The sequence below is a fragment of the Mesocricetus auratus genome, unplaced genomic scaffold (genome assembly GCF_017639785.1).
Source record: "Mesocricetus auratus isolate SY011 unplaced genomic scaffold, BCM_Maur_2.0 Super-Scaffold_100003, whole genome shotgun sequence".
Classification (NCBI taxonomy): Eukaryota; Metazoa; Chordata; class Mammalia; order Rodentia; family Cricetidae; genus Mesocricetus; species Mesocricetus auratus.
The window spans coordinates 93,244,112-93,263,610 of NW_024429188.1; the positions used below are offsets into that span (position 1 = coordinate 93,244,112).

A 19,499-nucleotide genomic window follows, 5' to 3' on the forward strand; every position below is an offset into this window, starting at 1 on the left:
TTGATCTCCAAAATTACAAGTCTCCAAAACACCAAAGGATGCAAATAAAGTGGGGTACAGAACTAGACAGAGAATTCTCAATAGTGGAGTATAGAATGGCTGGGAGACACTTGAAAAAGTGCTCAACATCCATCAGGGAAATGCAAATCAAAACAACTCTGAGATACCATCTCACTCCTGTCAGAATGGCTAAAATAAAAAACACCAGTGACAATTTATGCTGGAGAGTATGTGGAGATAGGGGAACACTCCTCCACTACTGGTGGGAGTGCCAACTCGTAAATCCACTTTGGAGATCAATATGGAGATTCCTCAGGAAAATGGGAATCAATCTACCACAAGACCCAGCAATTCCACTCTTAGACATATATCCAAAAGATGCAAATTCATACAACATGGACATCTGTTCCACTATGTTCATAGCAGCGTTATTTGTAATAGCCAGAACCTGGAAACAACCTAGATGCCCCTCAACTGGAGAGTGGATAGAGAAAATGTGGTACATTTACACAATGGAGTATATTCAGCAGAAAAAACAATGGAATCTTGAAATTTGTAGGCAAATGGATGGCACTAGAAGAAACCATCCTGAGTGAGGTAACCCAGTCACAAAAAACAAACATGGTATGTACTCACTCATATATGGCTTTTAGACATGGATCAGGGAAGTGCCAGTCTGCAATTCCACTGACAGAGAGTCTGAGAAACAGGAAAGAACCTATGAGAGATATGCATGGTACCCCAGAGAAGAGGAATGAGGCAAGATCTACTGAACTGATTGGGACACAGCGGGGGTTGGGGTTTGGGAACTGGGAAAAAGAGGGGGGGAGAAGAGGAGGAGAGAGTAAGTCATGGGGAGCAAGAAGGTTGAGTTGGGGAAAGAATAGGGGGAGAACAGGATGTGAAATACCATAATAGAGGGAATCATAATAGGTCTGGAGAAAAATCTTGCACCAGTGAGACCTCTAGAGATCTACAAGGATGACACCAACTGGCAAACTAAGCAATAATGGAGAGACTACCTTAAATGCCCATTCCTGATAATGAACTTGACGACTACCTTATATGCTATCCTAGAACCTTCATCCAGTGACTGATGGAAGCATAGGCAGACACCCACAGCTAAACACTGAACTGAACTTCTGGAACCCAGTGAAAGAGAGAGAGGAGTGATGAGGAAATGGGTAAAAAAATGGGCTGACGAAACCAGCAGAGAAAGGGGACACGAACAAGGGGGGGATCTTGGACCTCAGGCTGACAGCTGGGAGGACAGCATGGGACTGGCCTCCTGAATGTGGGTGTCAGTGAAGAGGCCTGGGCAACCTATGGGGCCCTGGGCAGTAATCAGTATTTATCCCTGGCATACAAATGCACTTCGTGTATTCATAACACAAAGAGGGATGATCTCTCAGTCTGGACTCTGGGAGGAGTGCCTGGACCCTGCCCTGAAGGAAATGACAGACTCTAGATATCCCCTATGTGGAACTGAGTGTGGATAGGATGGGAGGCTGGGGAGATGGTGGGGGATTATGGGAGGAGGGGAGGGAGAGCAAGCTGGGATTTACATGTGAAGCAAGCTCTTTTTTTAAAACATGTAATAAAAATATAATGAAAAAAATCAACAACAAAAGGGGACTGTGGCTCAGTATGGACTGCACTGAGAGGTCATAGATTCTTAAATACCATTTTAAACATATTCTCATGTGCCTCAAGGGGGAGCAGGAAGCTTATTCATTATAGATGGACTGATAATAATTAAAAGGAATGTGCTTACTCAGTCCTCTCTTCCTAGTATCTGGTTTGAGTTGACATGTCAATGTGTATGGCAAAATTTCACAACATCCCATTCCTTGTGAGCATTTAGAGGTAACCAATGGCTACTGAGAGTGGGAGAATGAGTTTTTTCCAGGGATGAACTCCCTGACATACTATCCAGTTCCAAGTGGTTATCTCTGAACACATGTGCATATGAGAAACATTGCTAGTTATTTTTTGTGTTGTTACAAAATAACACTATGACCAAATCAAGTCAGAAAATAATGCATCTAATTGCACTCATGGTTCCCAAAGGTTACAATCCAAAATGACAGGGTATAGTAGCAGGAATAAATGAAAGCCTATATCTTGAACCACAAGCAGGAGGCAAAGAGAAATAACTTTAAATAGCACAAGTCTTTTGAAACCTCAAAGCTCAGTCATACCTAATCCTCCCTAAACAACAACCAACTGGAGACCATGTATTCAAAGGCCTGAGACTTATGGGGGGCATCTCACTCAAACCATCACAAACATTAAATGGACTCAGTTGGTTATAAACTGTCTAATCTTGGCTAACATGAAAAGAATACAAGTTTTCCTTCAATGATAATTTATAATGAATAACAAGGTTCACAGAAAAGGGATTATTATATTTATTGTTTTAGTAGCCACATTAAGAATTAAAAAGTAGAGGTGCTAATTTTCTTGATATTATAGTTTTATTTAAGTCAATATACTCAAGACATTTCAAAAGGCAAAGAATATACAAGTTAATAGCCAGGTACTTATTTTCTGTATAGATCTTGAGGAATGTCCTTAGTAAAAGTACACAATCTACTTCAACACAAATTCAAAGTTCTGTCATCTGTCTTTATCTTAAGTACATAGTGAATCATAATTGATCCCACTGTCATTTTGTGTTGGTTTGAAGGATGCTTGCAAGCATGGGTATAATTTTGTTACTTAATTGTTACTATGTTTCTTTAAATAAAGAGTATTTCCTATTCTTCCTTATAACTGAGTGTGTGTATATGATTGCTATTGGACAATGAGATGCAAGTGAATGTTTCTAGGTGTAGTTTCAGTGAAGCCCTTTTAAGCGAATGTAAAAAGGACCCTTAGCACACTATCATCTTGCCTAAAATGAGGGCATTTTACCGAGAGTACTGGCTACCATTGTGTAATCTGGGTATAAGGGTCCTCACTGGGATAAAAGAGTGGTGAGCTGAAAGCAGCTTTCTTTCAGAGCCCCAAGAATCTCTGTGTTGTCTGCCTCTTGATTTTTTTAGCCTTAGAGAAAAATCATAGTTCTGTCTTGTTTAAGTCACTCTTTGTTTTCTGTGAGAGTGGTGATTCCTGTTGCTGAACTCTAACCTTAGCCAACACACAAAGAATATAAATTTTCCTTGAATGATATTTTATAATGAATAACAGAGCTCGAAGAAAAAGAAATGAAGATATGGAACACCTACTTTTTAGCCACCTTTTCAAATAAAATGTCTATCTGTGTTAAAGAAATACAAGAAACAACACCATTTGGGTAGGAACAAAGGAATGAAATGACTTTGGAGTAGAAAGAATTTTCATATTCCTTTAAATTAATTCAGCCTTCCAGTGTCTGAAAATGAATTTCTTTGAGACAGCTACTAATTTATCTCCTTCTTACAAAAGATTTGTCTCTGAAATGTGTCCTTACAATGAGAATTGAAATATAATGACAATAATAGCAACCATTTATTAACATAATTTAGTATCTTCTATGTGAGAAACACTATGCTAGGTGATGTTCTGATATTATGTCATTTAACCCTTACAACTACTCTGAAAGTTGGAAATTATTTCCCATTTTGCAGTCTAAAGAATAGGATCAGAGAGTCAAGTAACTTCTTCAAGGTCACCCAATAGCTAAGAAAAGGAGCCAAGATTTGGCTTTATTTCTGTCTGATGTATCTCCAACAATTTCCTTAACATTCTGTTTGCTAGGAAATATAAAGGTTTGAGGATATTGCCTCGGGTGTGTTCACTGACAGCTTTCTAGAGATTCAGTGGAAGTGTTGACAATGAAAATGGAACATTATCTGTTGTTTTCAAACAGGCTTCTATGAATGATGTTTTGGATACAATGTCTAAATTAAAAATCACAAAACTTGTTTTTCATATTAACTATTCACTCAGTAAGTTGCATGACCATATGATAGAGTCATTCAACATTTGGTGACTTAGTTTCCACTTCTGTAAACTAGAAGGCACTGCAAGGCAATGTCTACAATCTCATCTATACTACTATTCATGGTTATACCAATAAATTTATCAAATAGTAATAAAGGAACAAAAAGAGGACAGTTAGTAGGCAATCGTATTTACAGTGTTGGAATTTTCATTGCCTGACATGAACAGTTCAATTAAAAACTGAATGAACCTGGCATACAAGTGTGGGAGGATTGCTTGGATTATTGAAACTGCCTACTCTTGACTCCACTGTTAACCTCACTGTTTTTTGACTGCTGTGGCTTCAAAACTGTCTTTTGAACAATACCTCTGAGAATTCTTTTTAAATGCACTTTATCAGAACCATTTTGCTAGCATGGAACGAGCTTTTCAAGGTTTGTTGGTCTCTAATATATTTACCTATACATTAGTAGAAGTTCTTTTTTATTTAAAATTTTTGTATTCATTTTGCATACCAATCACAGCTCCATCTCCCTCCCCTCCTCCCGCTCTACCACCTCCTCACCCAAACCACCCTTTATCTACTCCTCAGAAATGGTAAGGCCTCCCATGGAGAGACAATAAAGCCTAACTGAGCAAGACAAACCCCCCTTGGGAATGAAAGAGATTTCTTGATAAAGGGAGCCATTATGGGGTTAGGGTGAAACCTGGTGCTAGCCAAGTTCTTTTTTTAAAAACTTGGAATTTAAAAGTTCTAATTGCTAAAAACAAATTACATTTTGAATTTAGTCTAAAAAAATCCAGTGTGTGCGTTTTCAGTTGGGTTTTATAGGGGTAATACTCTCAAGATTTTTTTGATAAGTCATAGACTAAAACTCTGAAACTGTAAGCCACCCCAGCTAAATGTTTTCCTTTAATCAGAGTTACCATGGTCATGGTGTCTCTTCAAAGCAATAGAAATCCTAACTAAGGCTTAACTAAGATAGGGGCTATATTTTTATATAAACTCTAAGTTTGTGAAACATCAAGTATCTATTTGTGGAATGGAGAAAATGCAATATTAAGTTTGGAGCATTATATATATATGTATATACATACTATATCTATATATTTATCAATAACATTGTATCTATCTCTCCATCTGTATTTATTGCTATCTTTATCTACTTTTCTATGTCTATATGTCTAATCTATCTCTCAAGAGAGAGGGACTACCCTATTGTTGAAGATGCGACATACTTTGGTTGTAGGTCACATAAAAATTAATATCAAATTTACTGAGAAACTTCCCCCTTAGGCATGTACTGTAGTTTCAGAAGGTGCTATGACAGCTGTGCAGACCAAAGAAACAATTGCTTGTTGATAATGTATGGTGAATGGAGAACCACTCTTATTTTCAAGGCATGGCTTTGGTAGAATTCTTATGCTAACGTGGATGGCCCCTCACCTATGCACATATTGGTAGCACTAATTGCACTTAGTGGGATATTACAAAAATATATTTTGCACTATGATATGTCTACAAGACTACAGGGGAGAGTGATGGGACGTGAGAGTTTTAATGATAATGACCCCTATGACCTCATAAATTTGAATGCTTGGCCTCTAGTTAGTTGAACCGTTTGGAAAGAATTAGTTTGTCCTTGTTGGAGAAGCTGTGTCATTGAGGGTGGTCTTTGTGGTTTCAAAAGTTCATGCCATTTTTTTTAGCTCTCTCTTCCTTATGGTTGTTATCTAACATGATGGTCATGGACTCTAACCTTTTTGAACTGTGAGCCCCAATTAAATGCTTCCAAGTTACCTTGGTCATGGTGTGTCTTCACAGCATTAGAAAAGTAAGTAAAGACAAACAGAAATTAAAAATTCAGCTGAAGGGTTTAAAGCATAATAACCTCAGCCAAATAGAGGCTTAATGAGGTAGACAACGAACATGAAGAAATTATCCATGCAATAACACAGATAAGAAAAAGAAATGGAAAATAGGAAAGAACTAATAACATGAGGACTAGAGAGGGGAATCAAAGTGAAATTCCAATTGGAGATATTATCAAATAAGAGGAAATAAAGGTTAAAAAGATATGCCAGAAGGAATATTTTTTATGAAAGACATGGATTTCCAAATATGCTAAATAATCAAGAAAAAATTTACAGAACTAATCCATAAAGATGCTTAATAAAGGACATTAGGGAATGAATTCTACTCTTCGTCTAAACTCTGAAGCATGCATAGTAAAATAAATTATTTTCCTCGTTTATTGTACACGGACCTTAAAAATATAAGAAAATGCTACTAATTTTAGTAACGATGCCAAATGCAGCTACTCAGAGTTTGAATCTTTCGGTTTTCTGAGTGAAAAAATGTTTTACTTCATCCTTTTCAAAAACTGAATTGTAGTTGGAATGGAACTGCCACTCTTGCCCCACCTCTCTCCTCCCTGAAGTACCTCCCATAGTCTCCCTACCTGTTCAAAATGATAGCTTCGTCTTCTTAGAGTGTCATCATTGCATATGTATATCTCTATTTGTCTGTCTATCTATCTATCTCTATACAATGTCTATTCACAAATATAGAAAAATAATCTATCGAGTCTATTTTTGTCATTTTCTCCAATGATTTAGAGGAATATGAACTTAAATCAGATCTCTGGAGCCATTCTATATATATTTGATGTAATCAATGTTTAGTCTGTAATCTTCATTTGAATATGAATGTGGCCATATGACAGAATGCAGAAAATGGTCCTGTTAAAGTAGGCTACTTTAATTTTAGGAATGATTTTAGCGTATGCTGTAGTCATATAAAACAAAGGGAATGCCAATTGAGAAAATTCCTCCATCAAATTGGCTTGCAGGTCAATAATCAATCAATTATTGATTGAAGTAAGAAGGCCCAGTCAACTGTGAACAGTGTCATCCCTGGGTAGGTAGTCCTGGGTTGTATAAAAATATAAGCTGAATGAGTTCTAAAAGCAAGCTAGCACTCCTCCATGACCTCTCTTTAGTTCCTTTACCTGCCTTTACTTCCCTTCATGGTAGAATATGACGGAGACTTATAAGTATTTCTTCTCCACGTGGTTTTGGTAATGGTCTTTATCACAACAATGCAAAGCAAACTAGGACACATGGGATCTCTAACTACCTGATTTTTGTATGAAAGTTTGGGGTAATGTTTTCTGATTTGCCTCCGTGCTCTTGTCCTTGATTTTGTTCAGGTGAATCCTATCTTTTTATGTCTCTTTCTCAGCTATCTCACCATCAAACCATCAAACCTTTCTATGTCCTCTTAAGACTACTATGGCTACAGTGTGAACTGTGAAGCGAATACTTTCTTCATGGGGTCTTACACATAAGAACAGACACACCTTTATATTTCTCTCTTTCTGGGTCTATTTTCATTTCGTGTAATTAAACATGAAATTTAACAAATGGAAAATAGCAAATGAGCACAAAATTCAAAATAATTGAGTATATGAGAAGAATGTATCCAGCAGTGAAAATCAAATTCTGCTTGTTTGCTTTTGATGAAACTGTCAGTCTATGTCAATGAACTTCTTATACTATATTTTAACCATATAAATGAGCATCCCTTCTCACACTCGTGCAAAACTTCATTTTCCTGGCTTCATGATTGCTTTCAGAGTTCCTGAGTTGAAAAACAAATTTTTAAGTTAAAATGTCTTGAAATAGTAGAATTATCTCAGATTTACAGAGGCCTCCAGAAATTTACCTCTCATTTTAGACTTGTCAAATTGTCAAAGTTTCACTGTATTTTTGCATTGCTGCCTGCTAATGTTGGCATAACAGGTGTGGTTTTTTATTGTCTCAGAACAAAATGAAAAAATGTGTGCTTTGAAACATATCAGATATTTAATGTACTTTAAATCACACATGTATAGTTGTGTGTACAATATTAGGGTGCTTTTACTGGATCTTTTAAATAAATGAGAAAATTTAAAATTGGAGATTATTTTTGGGTTCGGTTTCTATTTTCACTTAAGCAAAAAAAAAGGGCTTGGGGGTGACAAACCATGTCTGAGTAGGATGTGTTGCTAGGAAATCATTATAATAGTGTGATTTTTCCCATTTCATATCTACCTTCCAAAGATATTTCTGCACATGTGGTTTCACACACTTAATTTGGCTTGGGATGCTTTTAAAGATGCTTTTCATTTGCATTTCTAGTGTTACCAACGAATTTCACTTATTTCAAAAACCTATTGTTAATGTTTTGACCTGACTTTAGTTAATGCTACAATGTCACAAGTACAGGTTTTTAAGAATTCTAATTATTATTACCAGAATCACTTCCAAGTTTGTTTTTTATTTTTAGTGAGTATAAAAGTGAATTAAAATAAATTTCAGCATAGGAGTTACACCTTGAGCATCAGATTAAAATAATTAAGCTGGTTTAATTAGAAGCCTGGGTTTTTTTTTTGCTTTTTACTGTTAAAAACACTATATCCATCCTTCCCCCCCATCATGTTTCAGTGACTCTTAGCCCTTCACTGAGCTCTTTGTTAAGTCTAGATATCTACTAGTGAAATCATTTTCTCTTTTGTGAGAAATTAATTACCAATCATAAGAAATAAAGGTGTGTCTAGAGCTACAGAGAGAAAAGTATTTGCAATCTTAGTTTTCTCTTCTGCTTACTTCACTGATTTCTTTTTATTGAAGATGCCATATCCTAGTTACCTTATATGTGAATGGATTTTTCTCTTCAGTAGCATGATGAATGGTTGTATGCCATCCTCATAGAATGTGCATTACGTTTTTAATAATGGTTTTTTGTCAAATGGTATCTATGACCCTGTTTTATCTATAATATTAGAAGGAAATTCTGTGTATGCATGACTCACTTTAAAAGTTCTAATCAATTCTTGGAAATTGCAGGAAGTGATGTGTTGTATGTCTTAGAAATAGTCAGATGAAAATCTTTTCATCATTGCAGTTTTCAATAAAAGAAGAAACTGACAGTGTTTTGAAACATGTTGCTTGCATAATCAAGGAAAATTTCCTTAGCAACAATTATTATATGAATCCCTTATGACTTTCTCTGCTAATTATCTGTTTTATTAGTAGATTCATATAACTATTCATTAGAGAACACTTAAAAACATAGTGAAACATTGCTGTAATGAAAAGAATATGTATGTACATATATACAAACATTTTTGTGTGTGTGCATTGTCTTGTGCAGATGTAAATGTTTAACAGCATGTTCTATATGTCAGAGTATGAGACTTTTCTTATAATGAGATCTATTTTCACTTAATATAGTCTCACCACAAACATTATGAGTGTTAAGAGAGTTAATGGACTATACTTACAAGTGATTTATAATTGATGTCAATAGCCTAATATTCAGGATCAAGAATCATAGAGTTCAGTATTAGAAAGAACCTCAAGGGCCTTTTGGCTAATCTACCAGTTCACAATGAAGCAGTTGAGACAGAGATAAATTAAATGTATTACTTAAAGTCACTGTGCTGTTAATATATTCATACACACAGACAGCCACATCCAACTACATCAACACTGTCATCTCTCTAATGGAAAGAGGGACACATGTCAAAAGATAGGTTAAAAACAAATATTCCCATAACAAAGTCTTCTGATATCTTTTGGATCTAATAGCATCTTTGGATGAGACACATGATAACACTTCAATTTCATTAAGAAAACAGATACAGAACTCTATATTCTACCTTTATGCTCCCCTAAGAGACTATATCTGTTAGGAGGCAGATTTTACCAAAGAAATATAGTAGACATGTTTTACAATGCTTATCTCAGAGGCCAGGGCCAATATCCTTACAACAGGCTAAATGCATTACTGAGATTTTACAGCAAGGAGTTATGTTTTGAGACAGCACAATTTGACCTGTAGTATATCCAAATCTAACCCATGATATAACAAGCTTCTATTATATTCCTCTTGAGGTATTTTAAAGACTAATGAGTTAACCTTTGCGAAGTGTCATGAGACTATCAGGCTAAAGAAGTCTATGTCAAGTATCAATTTAAGGCTGCAAACAATACCGTAGGTAGAAAAACAGACTAAAAATGATCAGCAGATGATTTTCTGCAGTCCCCTTGGTATCACAGCAGCATAGTTAACATGCTAACAGGTAAGCAGCTTCATGTACTTGAGGAGGAAGATGATCAATGGCAAAGAGCATATCCACCTTTGAAATGACAGGATCCATTATGAGAATCAGATGCTAAATTGCTTCCTGGACTGAGAACACTCAATTAAAAGTCTGCACAGTGAGATCATCTCCATGGTTAAATATGCTCTTTGGGAACAACCTTTATAGAGTTTAAAAATCACAGAAGGACTATTCCTACCATGGCACTAGAGATTCGGAAAGCATTTCCTTTTCCTATTTTTCAATTTGGTAGTTTGATTAGGGAGCTTTTTGCCTGAGAGGTTATTAAATTTAGGATCATATCTATCCACCCTTGTGCTTGTGTGAAGAGATGTTTCTAGTGAGGTTTTGTTATTTGGTCTGAACTGAACGAATGGGAGTTTGGTTAAGGTTTTCTGGACAAAAAATTATTCCATTGACACACTTTGTGTTCAGTGTTCTTTGCCTGCTTTTCAGAAAGCTAACTCATTCCCTTGAGCTTTGTCTCTTTGCCTAACTCCTGTCGTATTTGGGTAGGTATGGTGGTTGGGACTGAAAATAAAAACAGCACATATAGCATGATATTAGCAGCTCTGATTTCTACTCATAGGTTTGAAACTTTCCAGAACTATGACCTTGGGACAGTTACTTAATGTTTCTGTTGATAAGTTTCCTCATGATGAAAAAAATCCCAAGTCTTTTCTTACTCATTGTTTGTCATCCGTCTCATCATTCCAGACTGCAATACAGGAATCCTTATTTACTTGGAGGCATATCCCAAGACCATAGCAAATCTCACAGAGTAGATAGGTAATAAAAAATCTTTAATAGGTGAAACATTTATGTAGCATGACAATAATGTGCAAATCATCATTAGTAAAATCCAAGTCTCCACTTATACTCATATAGTTTAAAGTTCTATTGTTTTGAGACAGAGTCTCATACTACAGTCCCAGTTGGCTTTGAATTCTCTAAATAGCCCAGACTATTCATGGTTTTATGCCAAACTTCTTTTCTCTATGTGGGTTATAGCATGGGATAACACATGTGGATAGTTACCAAGTCCTATTTTACAACCTGTATAACCTATGTTCTTACTTTTCCATCTGATTTTAAATTCCTTCAAATGCAGATGTGGTCATGACACTATCCTCCTTGAACACCTTTGTGATGGTGAATCTTCATCTTCAACTTGACTGGATTTATATGGAAACATACCTGTGGGCACATCTATGATTGTTTTTCTAGAAAGCTTTTACTGAACAGGGAGGACAGACCCTGAATGTGTGTGTGTGTGTGGGCAAAATGTTATTATTAGATGGAGTCCTATACTAAATAAGAAGGTGAACTGAATTTCAGCATCCCTCTCTCTCCTGACTGCTGACCCATCTCATATTGCTGCTACCAAGTCTTCTCTGCCATGATGAACTGAAACATGTGAGCTGATATATTTCATTCTTTTCTTAAGTCCCCTTTGTTACAGGCTTTTGTTCTCAGGTAATTTTCCTCTTTGCCTACAGGACTGGAACACAGCATTGCAATTTAGGGAATGCAGGTATGGTTATATGGATAACAAATGTGTTCCCACACTCTTGAGTACTTAACATTGGTCCACAGCTGATGGTTGTATGGGAAAATTTTGGAGATATAACATGGCTGGAAGAAGTATGTCACTGGAAGCATATTTTAAGACTAAAGCAACTCACCTACTTCCTGTTTTCACTCTCTGCTGTTTTGCTTGTGATTAAAACTGTGAGCTCTTGGCTTTGTACTCCTCCTGCCATGCCTACAACTTGTGCAACTCTGCTCTCTTGACACAATCTTGTCCCCACTGAGCCATACATAAGCCAACATAAACTGTCTCTTTCTTAAATTGCATTTGGTCATAGTGTTTTATCACAGCAACAAGAAAGTAAGTAATATGGCAGGTAAGACTAGAAGGAAAAACTGTATGTTGAATATTCAATATTGACTCATTTGAAATAGAAACAATTTCTGCCACTGTTATTAGTGGTATATTAGGAGAAAGTTTATTTAATTGTGAAGAATCAGGAAGAGCATGAGTGGGATATATGAAGACTGAGAACAAATGTTTATTACAGAATTTGTCATTTCTTGTTGACTTCTTTGTACTTGTGGGGATTAAATCCAAAGCCACATCCCCAATTCTAGAAGTCAAGTATTGACTTCTTATTAAATATCCTATCATGGTAGAGACACACTGGTGTTCTATGGAGTTGTGATTTCATCGCCATTTTCTATATTCTTCCTAAAGCATCATGTGCACTCTTTTGGTCTGCTGAACTATACACTGAGCATTCGCCTACAGTTTAAGGTGCATCTATATTTTTATTGTTTGACAGTTTTGCCTATTTATATAATAAATTTTAGTCATTTTTATTACCCATTCCCCTTTTTCATCTGCATCTGTCCTACTGGAAACCCTCTTCTCAATAAATGTAAGTCCTACTTTCATATATATTCTTTTGGTATGCAGCACCCTGAGTTTAATTAGAGTTTCTTGCTTAGGTGTGTATTGGAGAACTATTTACTTGAGCAAGAGCATCTTATCAGTGGCTATACCACTGAAGAAAATGACTCTCCTAAAAACACATGACCCCACCCCCATCCATGTTAAATGTTGACAGAGCTGTATAACAGAAAGGATTCTGCTCTTGAATCTCAATCCCTTGCTTGCCATGTCTATCTACATCTTATGTAAACACTCCAACACATACTCACAGTCAATCACTATGTCTGGCCCCTCTTCATGAAACCATTCTACCCATCTGTTTTTCCTCCTATGAGTTGGTTATACTTCTTCCCCTTACACAATGACATAGACAGGTTATACCAGACTTCCGTCTCTCTCAGTCACCACACTCAACTTCCACTTGCTTCCCCATGCCATCCTTCTTGAATTAATCCCTTCAGGGTTTTAAATACACGCTGTAGTTTCTTTCAAAGTACTCAGTGCATTCCTATTTTATTGTGAGGAAATGCAAATTTCTGAGCATGGTGTGTAAATAAAATTCTATATGTTCTGTTCCAGAGCTCTTCTTATTGGGACAGTTTTTATCTCCTTTAGCATTCCTGGACTGCAAATAACCCAGTGACCTCCAGGTGTGTCATTTAGATTCATATCTTTCTTTTAAAGCTACCCCTTCCACCTGTGTTTTCCTTGTCCATCCAAGAAACATTCACCATTTTTCTAGCGTAAATTCAAGTGTGAGCCTTTCTTAGATGCCTTCCCTCATCTCAGGGAAATAACATTGCGTACTCTTCATACTCTATATTGCATGGACCCTGGACATTTTGTATATAATAGCATAGGCAATAGACTCTTAGATGGTTATGTTTAAACGCGTGGACTGTTCAAGGTCAAAGGTCTTGCTCAAATGTGTTATCTTGCTTTTTTTGGTAAGTTATAGCATGTCTCTGTGCTTAAGTTTCTTCAGCTTTAAAGTAGGCACAATAATTGTAGTTATGGTGAGTTGCTATATGTGCAAAACTCAGAATAGAGACAAGACAAAGTCATCATTGTGTGTCTTCTACAATAATAATACTGGCATCAGTATTATTTTTAAATTGGAGCTGCAGGCCATAATACAACCAGTATGTGGAATTATGGAATATATTCAGTAATATGTTGAAAATAAGTTAATAATCAGGCTTGGTTCCTATGATACTTCTTCATAAGTATTTTATTTTGTTATTCCTTTCTAATTTTGTATATTTTTTCTTTTCTTTTGTGTATTTTGTATATCTAGTGACAATTACATAATTATCATTTTAATCCTTTTTCCTGCTTCTTTAAGACAGGGTCTCACTTTATAGCCAGACTAGCTTGGAAGCCACTATGTAACCCATGCTTTCCTGGCAACTAGGATCAACCTTCCTCAGCCTCCCAAGTGCTATGGTTACAGGCATACATCACCACACTGAGCTCTCACTTTCTGATATTTTATTTTAACATTCACTCCTGTTTTCCATATTATTTCAATGTGAGACAGCACAATTTCAGCAAAGTCTGGCTATAATTGTGGTTACAATTTATGTTAGAATTATTTATCTTAACAGAGGGATCCTCATGCTTCATTAGCATAGACTCGCAGACTTCACTTCCTATGCTAACTCACTAGGAACAAAATCCCACGGTGCACTGAAAGTTTCTGCTCACCATATGCCATTTTACATCCTCCACAAAATTCAAAGTCAGAAGCTTTCCAAGAGCTGTCGTTGGTTAACTCTATTCATTTAATAAGAATATATTCTGAAGACGCAAAATATAAAGAATGACACATTCTTTTCAATGCTTTCAATTCAGAAAAAAATATGGCGTGGGTACAAACACCTAAATCACAATGGCTCCAGTGCTCTCTAGCAATGCATATGGAATGAATTTCATAGGATTCATATTTATCTAGTCAGAAAAGATGTAACAAAATGAATAAAGTTGTAGTTTGTCTTGGTGGATTTTTCTAGGTTGAAAGTTAACAGCAGTTTATGATGAGGAAAAGACATGGAAAAGTATGAACATTGAATGCAATCAGGATAAGTAGATATTACAGATTATACAAGCAGAGGGAGGGATTTACTCATTAAGCAGAAGTAGACGGTGGGCAGTTTTAATGGTTTGTGATAATCCTTTGATAATTAGCTTATCTGTAGACAGAAGAGAACTCTGGAAGATGCTAGGATAAGGAATGGGGAAAAGAAACCATGTTGTAGAAATAATAATATGGTAGTAATATATTAAATGGAGTAGAGTACTGCAGTTGTGTTTTTATGTGATGTCATATATTCCAGATCTTAAAATGTGGTACCTTAAGGAAATAATCAGTTAGACCTTGAAATAGAGGAAGAGAGAGAGATAACTCCAAAATACCTGTAGAGCAGTCAGATCCTGTCCACTTGGGATCACAGCTGCAAACTCCAGTGTCCAAAAGAAAAGTTCCATGTCCTGAGCACTGCTCTTGACATATGGGAAGGGGAGTTTCACAGTTGACCCCTCCCCAGCCAGTGGAACAATGACATTCTCCTTTGACACAGATGCCATGGCTGGAACACATTGGGTCTAAGCAGTCCTCTGAATACCAAAAACAAAACAAAAAAGGTGGGGGTGAGAGGGAAGGTTGAGAGAGAACAGGTGTGGGCTAATGGAACTGAGATACATTGATTTCCTAGTATTGTATCATTAACATTGCTTTAATTAGGCAATAAAATGACTCATGCAAACATTGTGTTTAAACCAGAAGATTATTAACACTTAAAAATATGGTAGGGTTTGAAAAAGGTTGCAACCTAAATTTGGAAGAAGAAAATCACACATGCTGCATGTAATTCTTAACAGTATGTGATACCCCCCACACAAATGAGTGGGTGGACCTGTATGGACCCTCAGTAGGAATTTCTCAGCTTTTCAAAAATGCCTGAGAGGCTTTTTTTGATAAGCCACTCTTCATCCTTTCTCAAATTAGAATCAAAGCTTTACTTAACATGTCTAGGAGTTTTTATTAGTTTTTAATTTGGATGACAAGCAATTTGGTGAAGTGACTGCTGTTATATGAAATAACAAAATTTATAGAAATTTGTTACAACCTCACATTTTTTTCTTCAGTAGCACCAAAAAATGTATCAGTTTTAATTGAATTTCATAATGTGTGTCTTTTTGTCCCCTTCTTCTATCACAACACTGTGACATCATCTTAGACTAAATGTAATTCTATTTGTCTCTGATTCTGTGAGCCTAGTAATGTTGCCATTGTTTTCTGCTTTTCTGTGACTATTCTGTGTGATATGGGAAGGTTGACTTCCAAATTCTTTGTCTTTCTATACAAACAAGACTATAACACTTTGTCCTAATGTTAATTATGCTTTGAAATATTTTTGCGGTAATGGGAATACATTGATACACCTTCTCAAAATTTGCAAGTCTGACTTTGGGTGTAGATTGTTATCACAAAAGGTCTACAAAAAGCTACCATTATAGCTATCATAATTACCCAAAGAGCTGAAGGTCAATAAAACAATATTCTAATAAGTGATCTAGTCACCAAATAAAATATCCAAATGTACATCTAATTTGATTCATGATGTGGCTTAAAGGTAAAATCCAAGATATAGACTATTTTTAGAAGGACTATATTTCGTTATGGAAAATACAACAATAATAATTAACAGAATGCCATTACTTTATTGTGACTTTCTTATTAAGAGATTTGCTACATTCAATTCATGTTTCTTATGTCTAGCCTCTTTTATCTTCCAGAAACCAGGCCACATCCTTTACAGCTGAAAGTTAGAACTTGCAGACCTTGGCCAAGGTAGGGGAGGAAACAAACCTAGCTCCTCTTCTTGCCACTACAATATAAGTTTTTAGCCCTACCTAGTTAGTACCTGATTCTCCACGTTTCTTGTCTCACATGCTAGGCTCAACTAAATTCTGTGGTGTAGAACTTACTGCTAAACTCTGGAATGCTGTAAAAGTCAGAAATATTTTTTCAGAGGATTCCTACAAAGGCTCTCTCTGTTGGCATGGCCTCCACCACAATGGTATACATAATAGCTATGTTTCATACTTTCTCATTTCAAGCTATCCCTCTCTCATAAAGCTCTTTCCCGCGTAAGGCCCAGCCATGCTCTCCATGTTTCCAGGGAGGTTCTCTCTCCTAATAAAGCTCACTCTGAAGGGTGTTTCATGAGTAGGAATACTTGTTATAAAGATGTTTACATCATAAAAGGCATACTTAAATCAGAGGGATGAAATCAGGGGCCGGGAGAAGGCAGGTGTGGAGGAAATGGATGTTTGTAAGGACATTGCTGATTGGGAGCAAACTGTGAAACCATGTGGTCAGTTTAAAAGTAACAACTGCTGCTGCTTAGCTCCAGGTGATGTGGGTCCAGTCTCCAGACATTCTAGTATTCAAGGGAAGATAGAAATAGGGATCTGCAATGTGACCCATCTCTATTTTATGAATTTGGCAACCAACTCAGTCAATAAAAACAATGACAACACTATGTCTAGAAACAAAATCTATCTATAGCTTGATTCAGTTTATAGATTCTTCATATGTAATGTAAGAGTAAAAATATTTTCTATTGTATCTGTAAAGCTTATGCCATTAAATATGGTGAGTATTCTTCTTAGTTATTCTGGCTGTTTTACATATTTTCTTAGAGCCCAAGTAAAAGGCTAATTTAAGATAAATTAATTTTCAGCTGCTTATGAAATTCAAATCAGAAGAGTCTAATGAATTAGGTTACATGATTTTCATGGAAAATTGTAGATGCGATAGTCACTCATTGTTAACTGTGTCTGGGTCTATACAGCATCTGAATTTATGCTTACATATAATGATAGTTTGATCATTATAACAAAAACTATTTCTAAGATGCCTTAGGAACTCCAGTGCCTTGTACATGTTCAATGGAATTCACTTGAATAAACAGTCTTTACACTCATATTCTATTGCCACTGATGGGAGGTGGACAGCTAAAGTCTTGCTTGTTCATGGATTAGAATGAGATTAAACCCTTTAGAATGCTGTGTCACAGTCTTTATGAGACATCTTTAAAAAGCAATTACAGTGCATTTTCAGCATCCCCTTTCTTGAACAACAGTTGTGATGAAACCATCTCCCATGGTAATAGTTTAATATTATTTCTTAAATCAGTCTTATTTTAGGAATGTGGCATGAAAATGGTCTGATTACTGGTAAGCTTATTTTCCAATATGTCTGTTTAAGTGATAAAACTACTGGCATTTCAAAATAATTTTTTCTAAAGACTCTTTTGGGGTGAATTTAATACAAAGGCTCTGCTTTGAAACCATTAGAGTAAGCCTGGTTTTTTTAGGCGTTTAAGTCAAACTTCATTATTTTTATTGCATTCTTTGAATGCAATGCTTCATTATGCAGTATAATACTCTCTGTAATAATGAAAACATATGAATTAACACCTAAAATAATCAATATGGAAATTCTTATGTTATAAAACAATATTAGAAATTAGGAGAGTGTTGGGGAAGTCTTATGCTAATAAAGCACTGTCTGGCCAATAGGAATCTAGATAGGTGGGGCTAGGAATACAGGAGGATTCTGGGAAGGAGAACAATACAGGAGAGTCAACATGTAACGCTATTGGGGGTAGGAAGCCTGGAACTATTCTCCGGTAAGAGACATACTTAGATTAACAATTATGGGGTAATTACTTAAGGCAGAGCTAGCCAGTAAGGGACAAGCAAGGCCAACAGCTTCATAATTAATATAGCCTCCTGTGTGTTTATTTGGGACTGATGCGGCTCTGGAACCAGGCTGGCGTGGCAGAGCCCGGGCGACTGGCGGGGGATAAACCAAAGTGGCTAGCAAAGAAAAAGCTTCACTTAACATAATGGTGATCAGGAGTGGGATCATGAATTTCCACGCAAAATAACAAAAGCTTTAAAGGAATTTTAAAAACAGAAGAACAGAGAGAAGCACAGATTTTGGTAGCAGCATTTTTCTCAGGTGTGCTCTGTTTTGCTAGCGACAAGCCGAGATTCACGTGGCTCGTTTACCGGAGTCTTCCTGACTCGGCATAAAAAGAAAAAACAAAACAAAACAAAACAAAACAAAAAGCAAGGTTGTTTTAAGAGACTCTGCTAACGATTTAAAGGTGTGTACGTACAGCTGGAAGTGGCAGCTTTTGCTGGAGGTCAGCAGGGACTGAGGCGGTAAGCTGAAGTCACGCTTACGCCCGCCATCTTGAAACGGCAGTTTAAAACGGCCGCGGTTTTACAGATAAGACACGTGGTCAGAAAAATATAAAGATTTACAGTAAAGTCAGACTTGGATAAAGAAAAACTTCTAAAGGTTTACAGTGTGTTTAAAAATATATGTGAGATTGAGAAAGAAACTGAAACGACAAAGTGGTAAATAAATACAAAAGCCGGCGTTGTGGTGGCACACGCCGGTAGGATTGCTCCAGAGGCAGAGGCAGGCAGGTTTCCAAAGAGAAACCCTGTTTCAGAGAAAAATAAATAAAAGTGAAAGAAATAAAGTAATAATAGATGAATAAATAAGCCACGTAAAGATGGAAAATACACAGAGAGTCTGGATGCTGTACACTATTATGTTTTTCAGTTTTTTCATTGCTAAGGAAGGAACGACTGATAAAGTACACTTGCTTATAAATGCTGCTAAATTAATCCAACTTATATCTTTTGAAAATGCCTTGACCTCAAAATTTCAGTATAAGGATATGTTACTTGGAAAAGGAGAATTTGCTTATGTTTCTACAGAAAATGAAAAGCTGAGAATTCCTTCCAGGCTTCTGTGGTTTCACGAACCAAGACCCCCGGAAGCAGTGGAGCAGGTGTTCCAACGACTGAGACAGCTAAGATGATACAGCTTTACAGACCCTGAAAATACGGACTTATACAGGTTTCTGAGTTTTGTCATGATC

The 19,499-nt window shown here is 36.4% G+C and overlaps 1 protein-coding gene across 4 annotated transcripts in view; it reads right to left on the reverse strand.

Moving 5' to 3' along the window:
* Positions 1-19,499, reverse strand: part of Tenm1 (teneurin transmembrane protein 1) — a 789,988-nt gene that overhangs the window by 238,009 nt on the left and 532,480 nt on the right. For all 4 annotated transcript variants that reach the window (XM_040744566.1, XM_040744568.1, XM_040744567.1 and 1 more), the window contains one exon: positions 14,944-15,144. In XM_040744566.1, the coding sequence (XP_040600500.1) occupies positions 14,944-15,144 (201 nt within the window). The remainder of the gene's footprint in view (positions 1-14,943; positions 15,145-19,499) is intronic.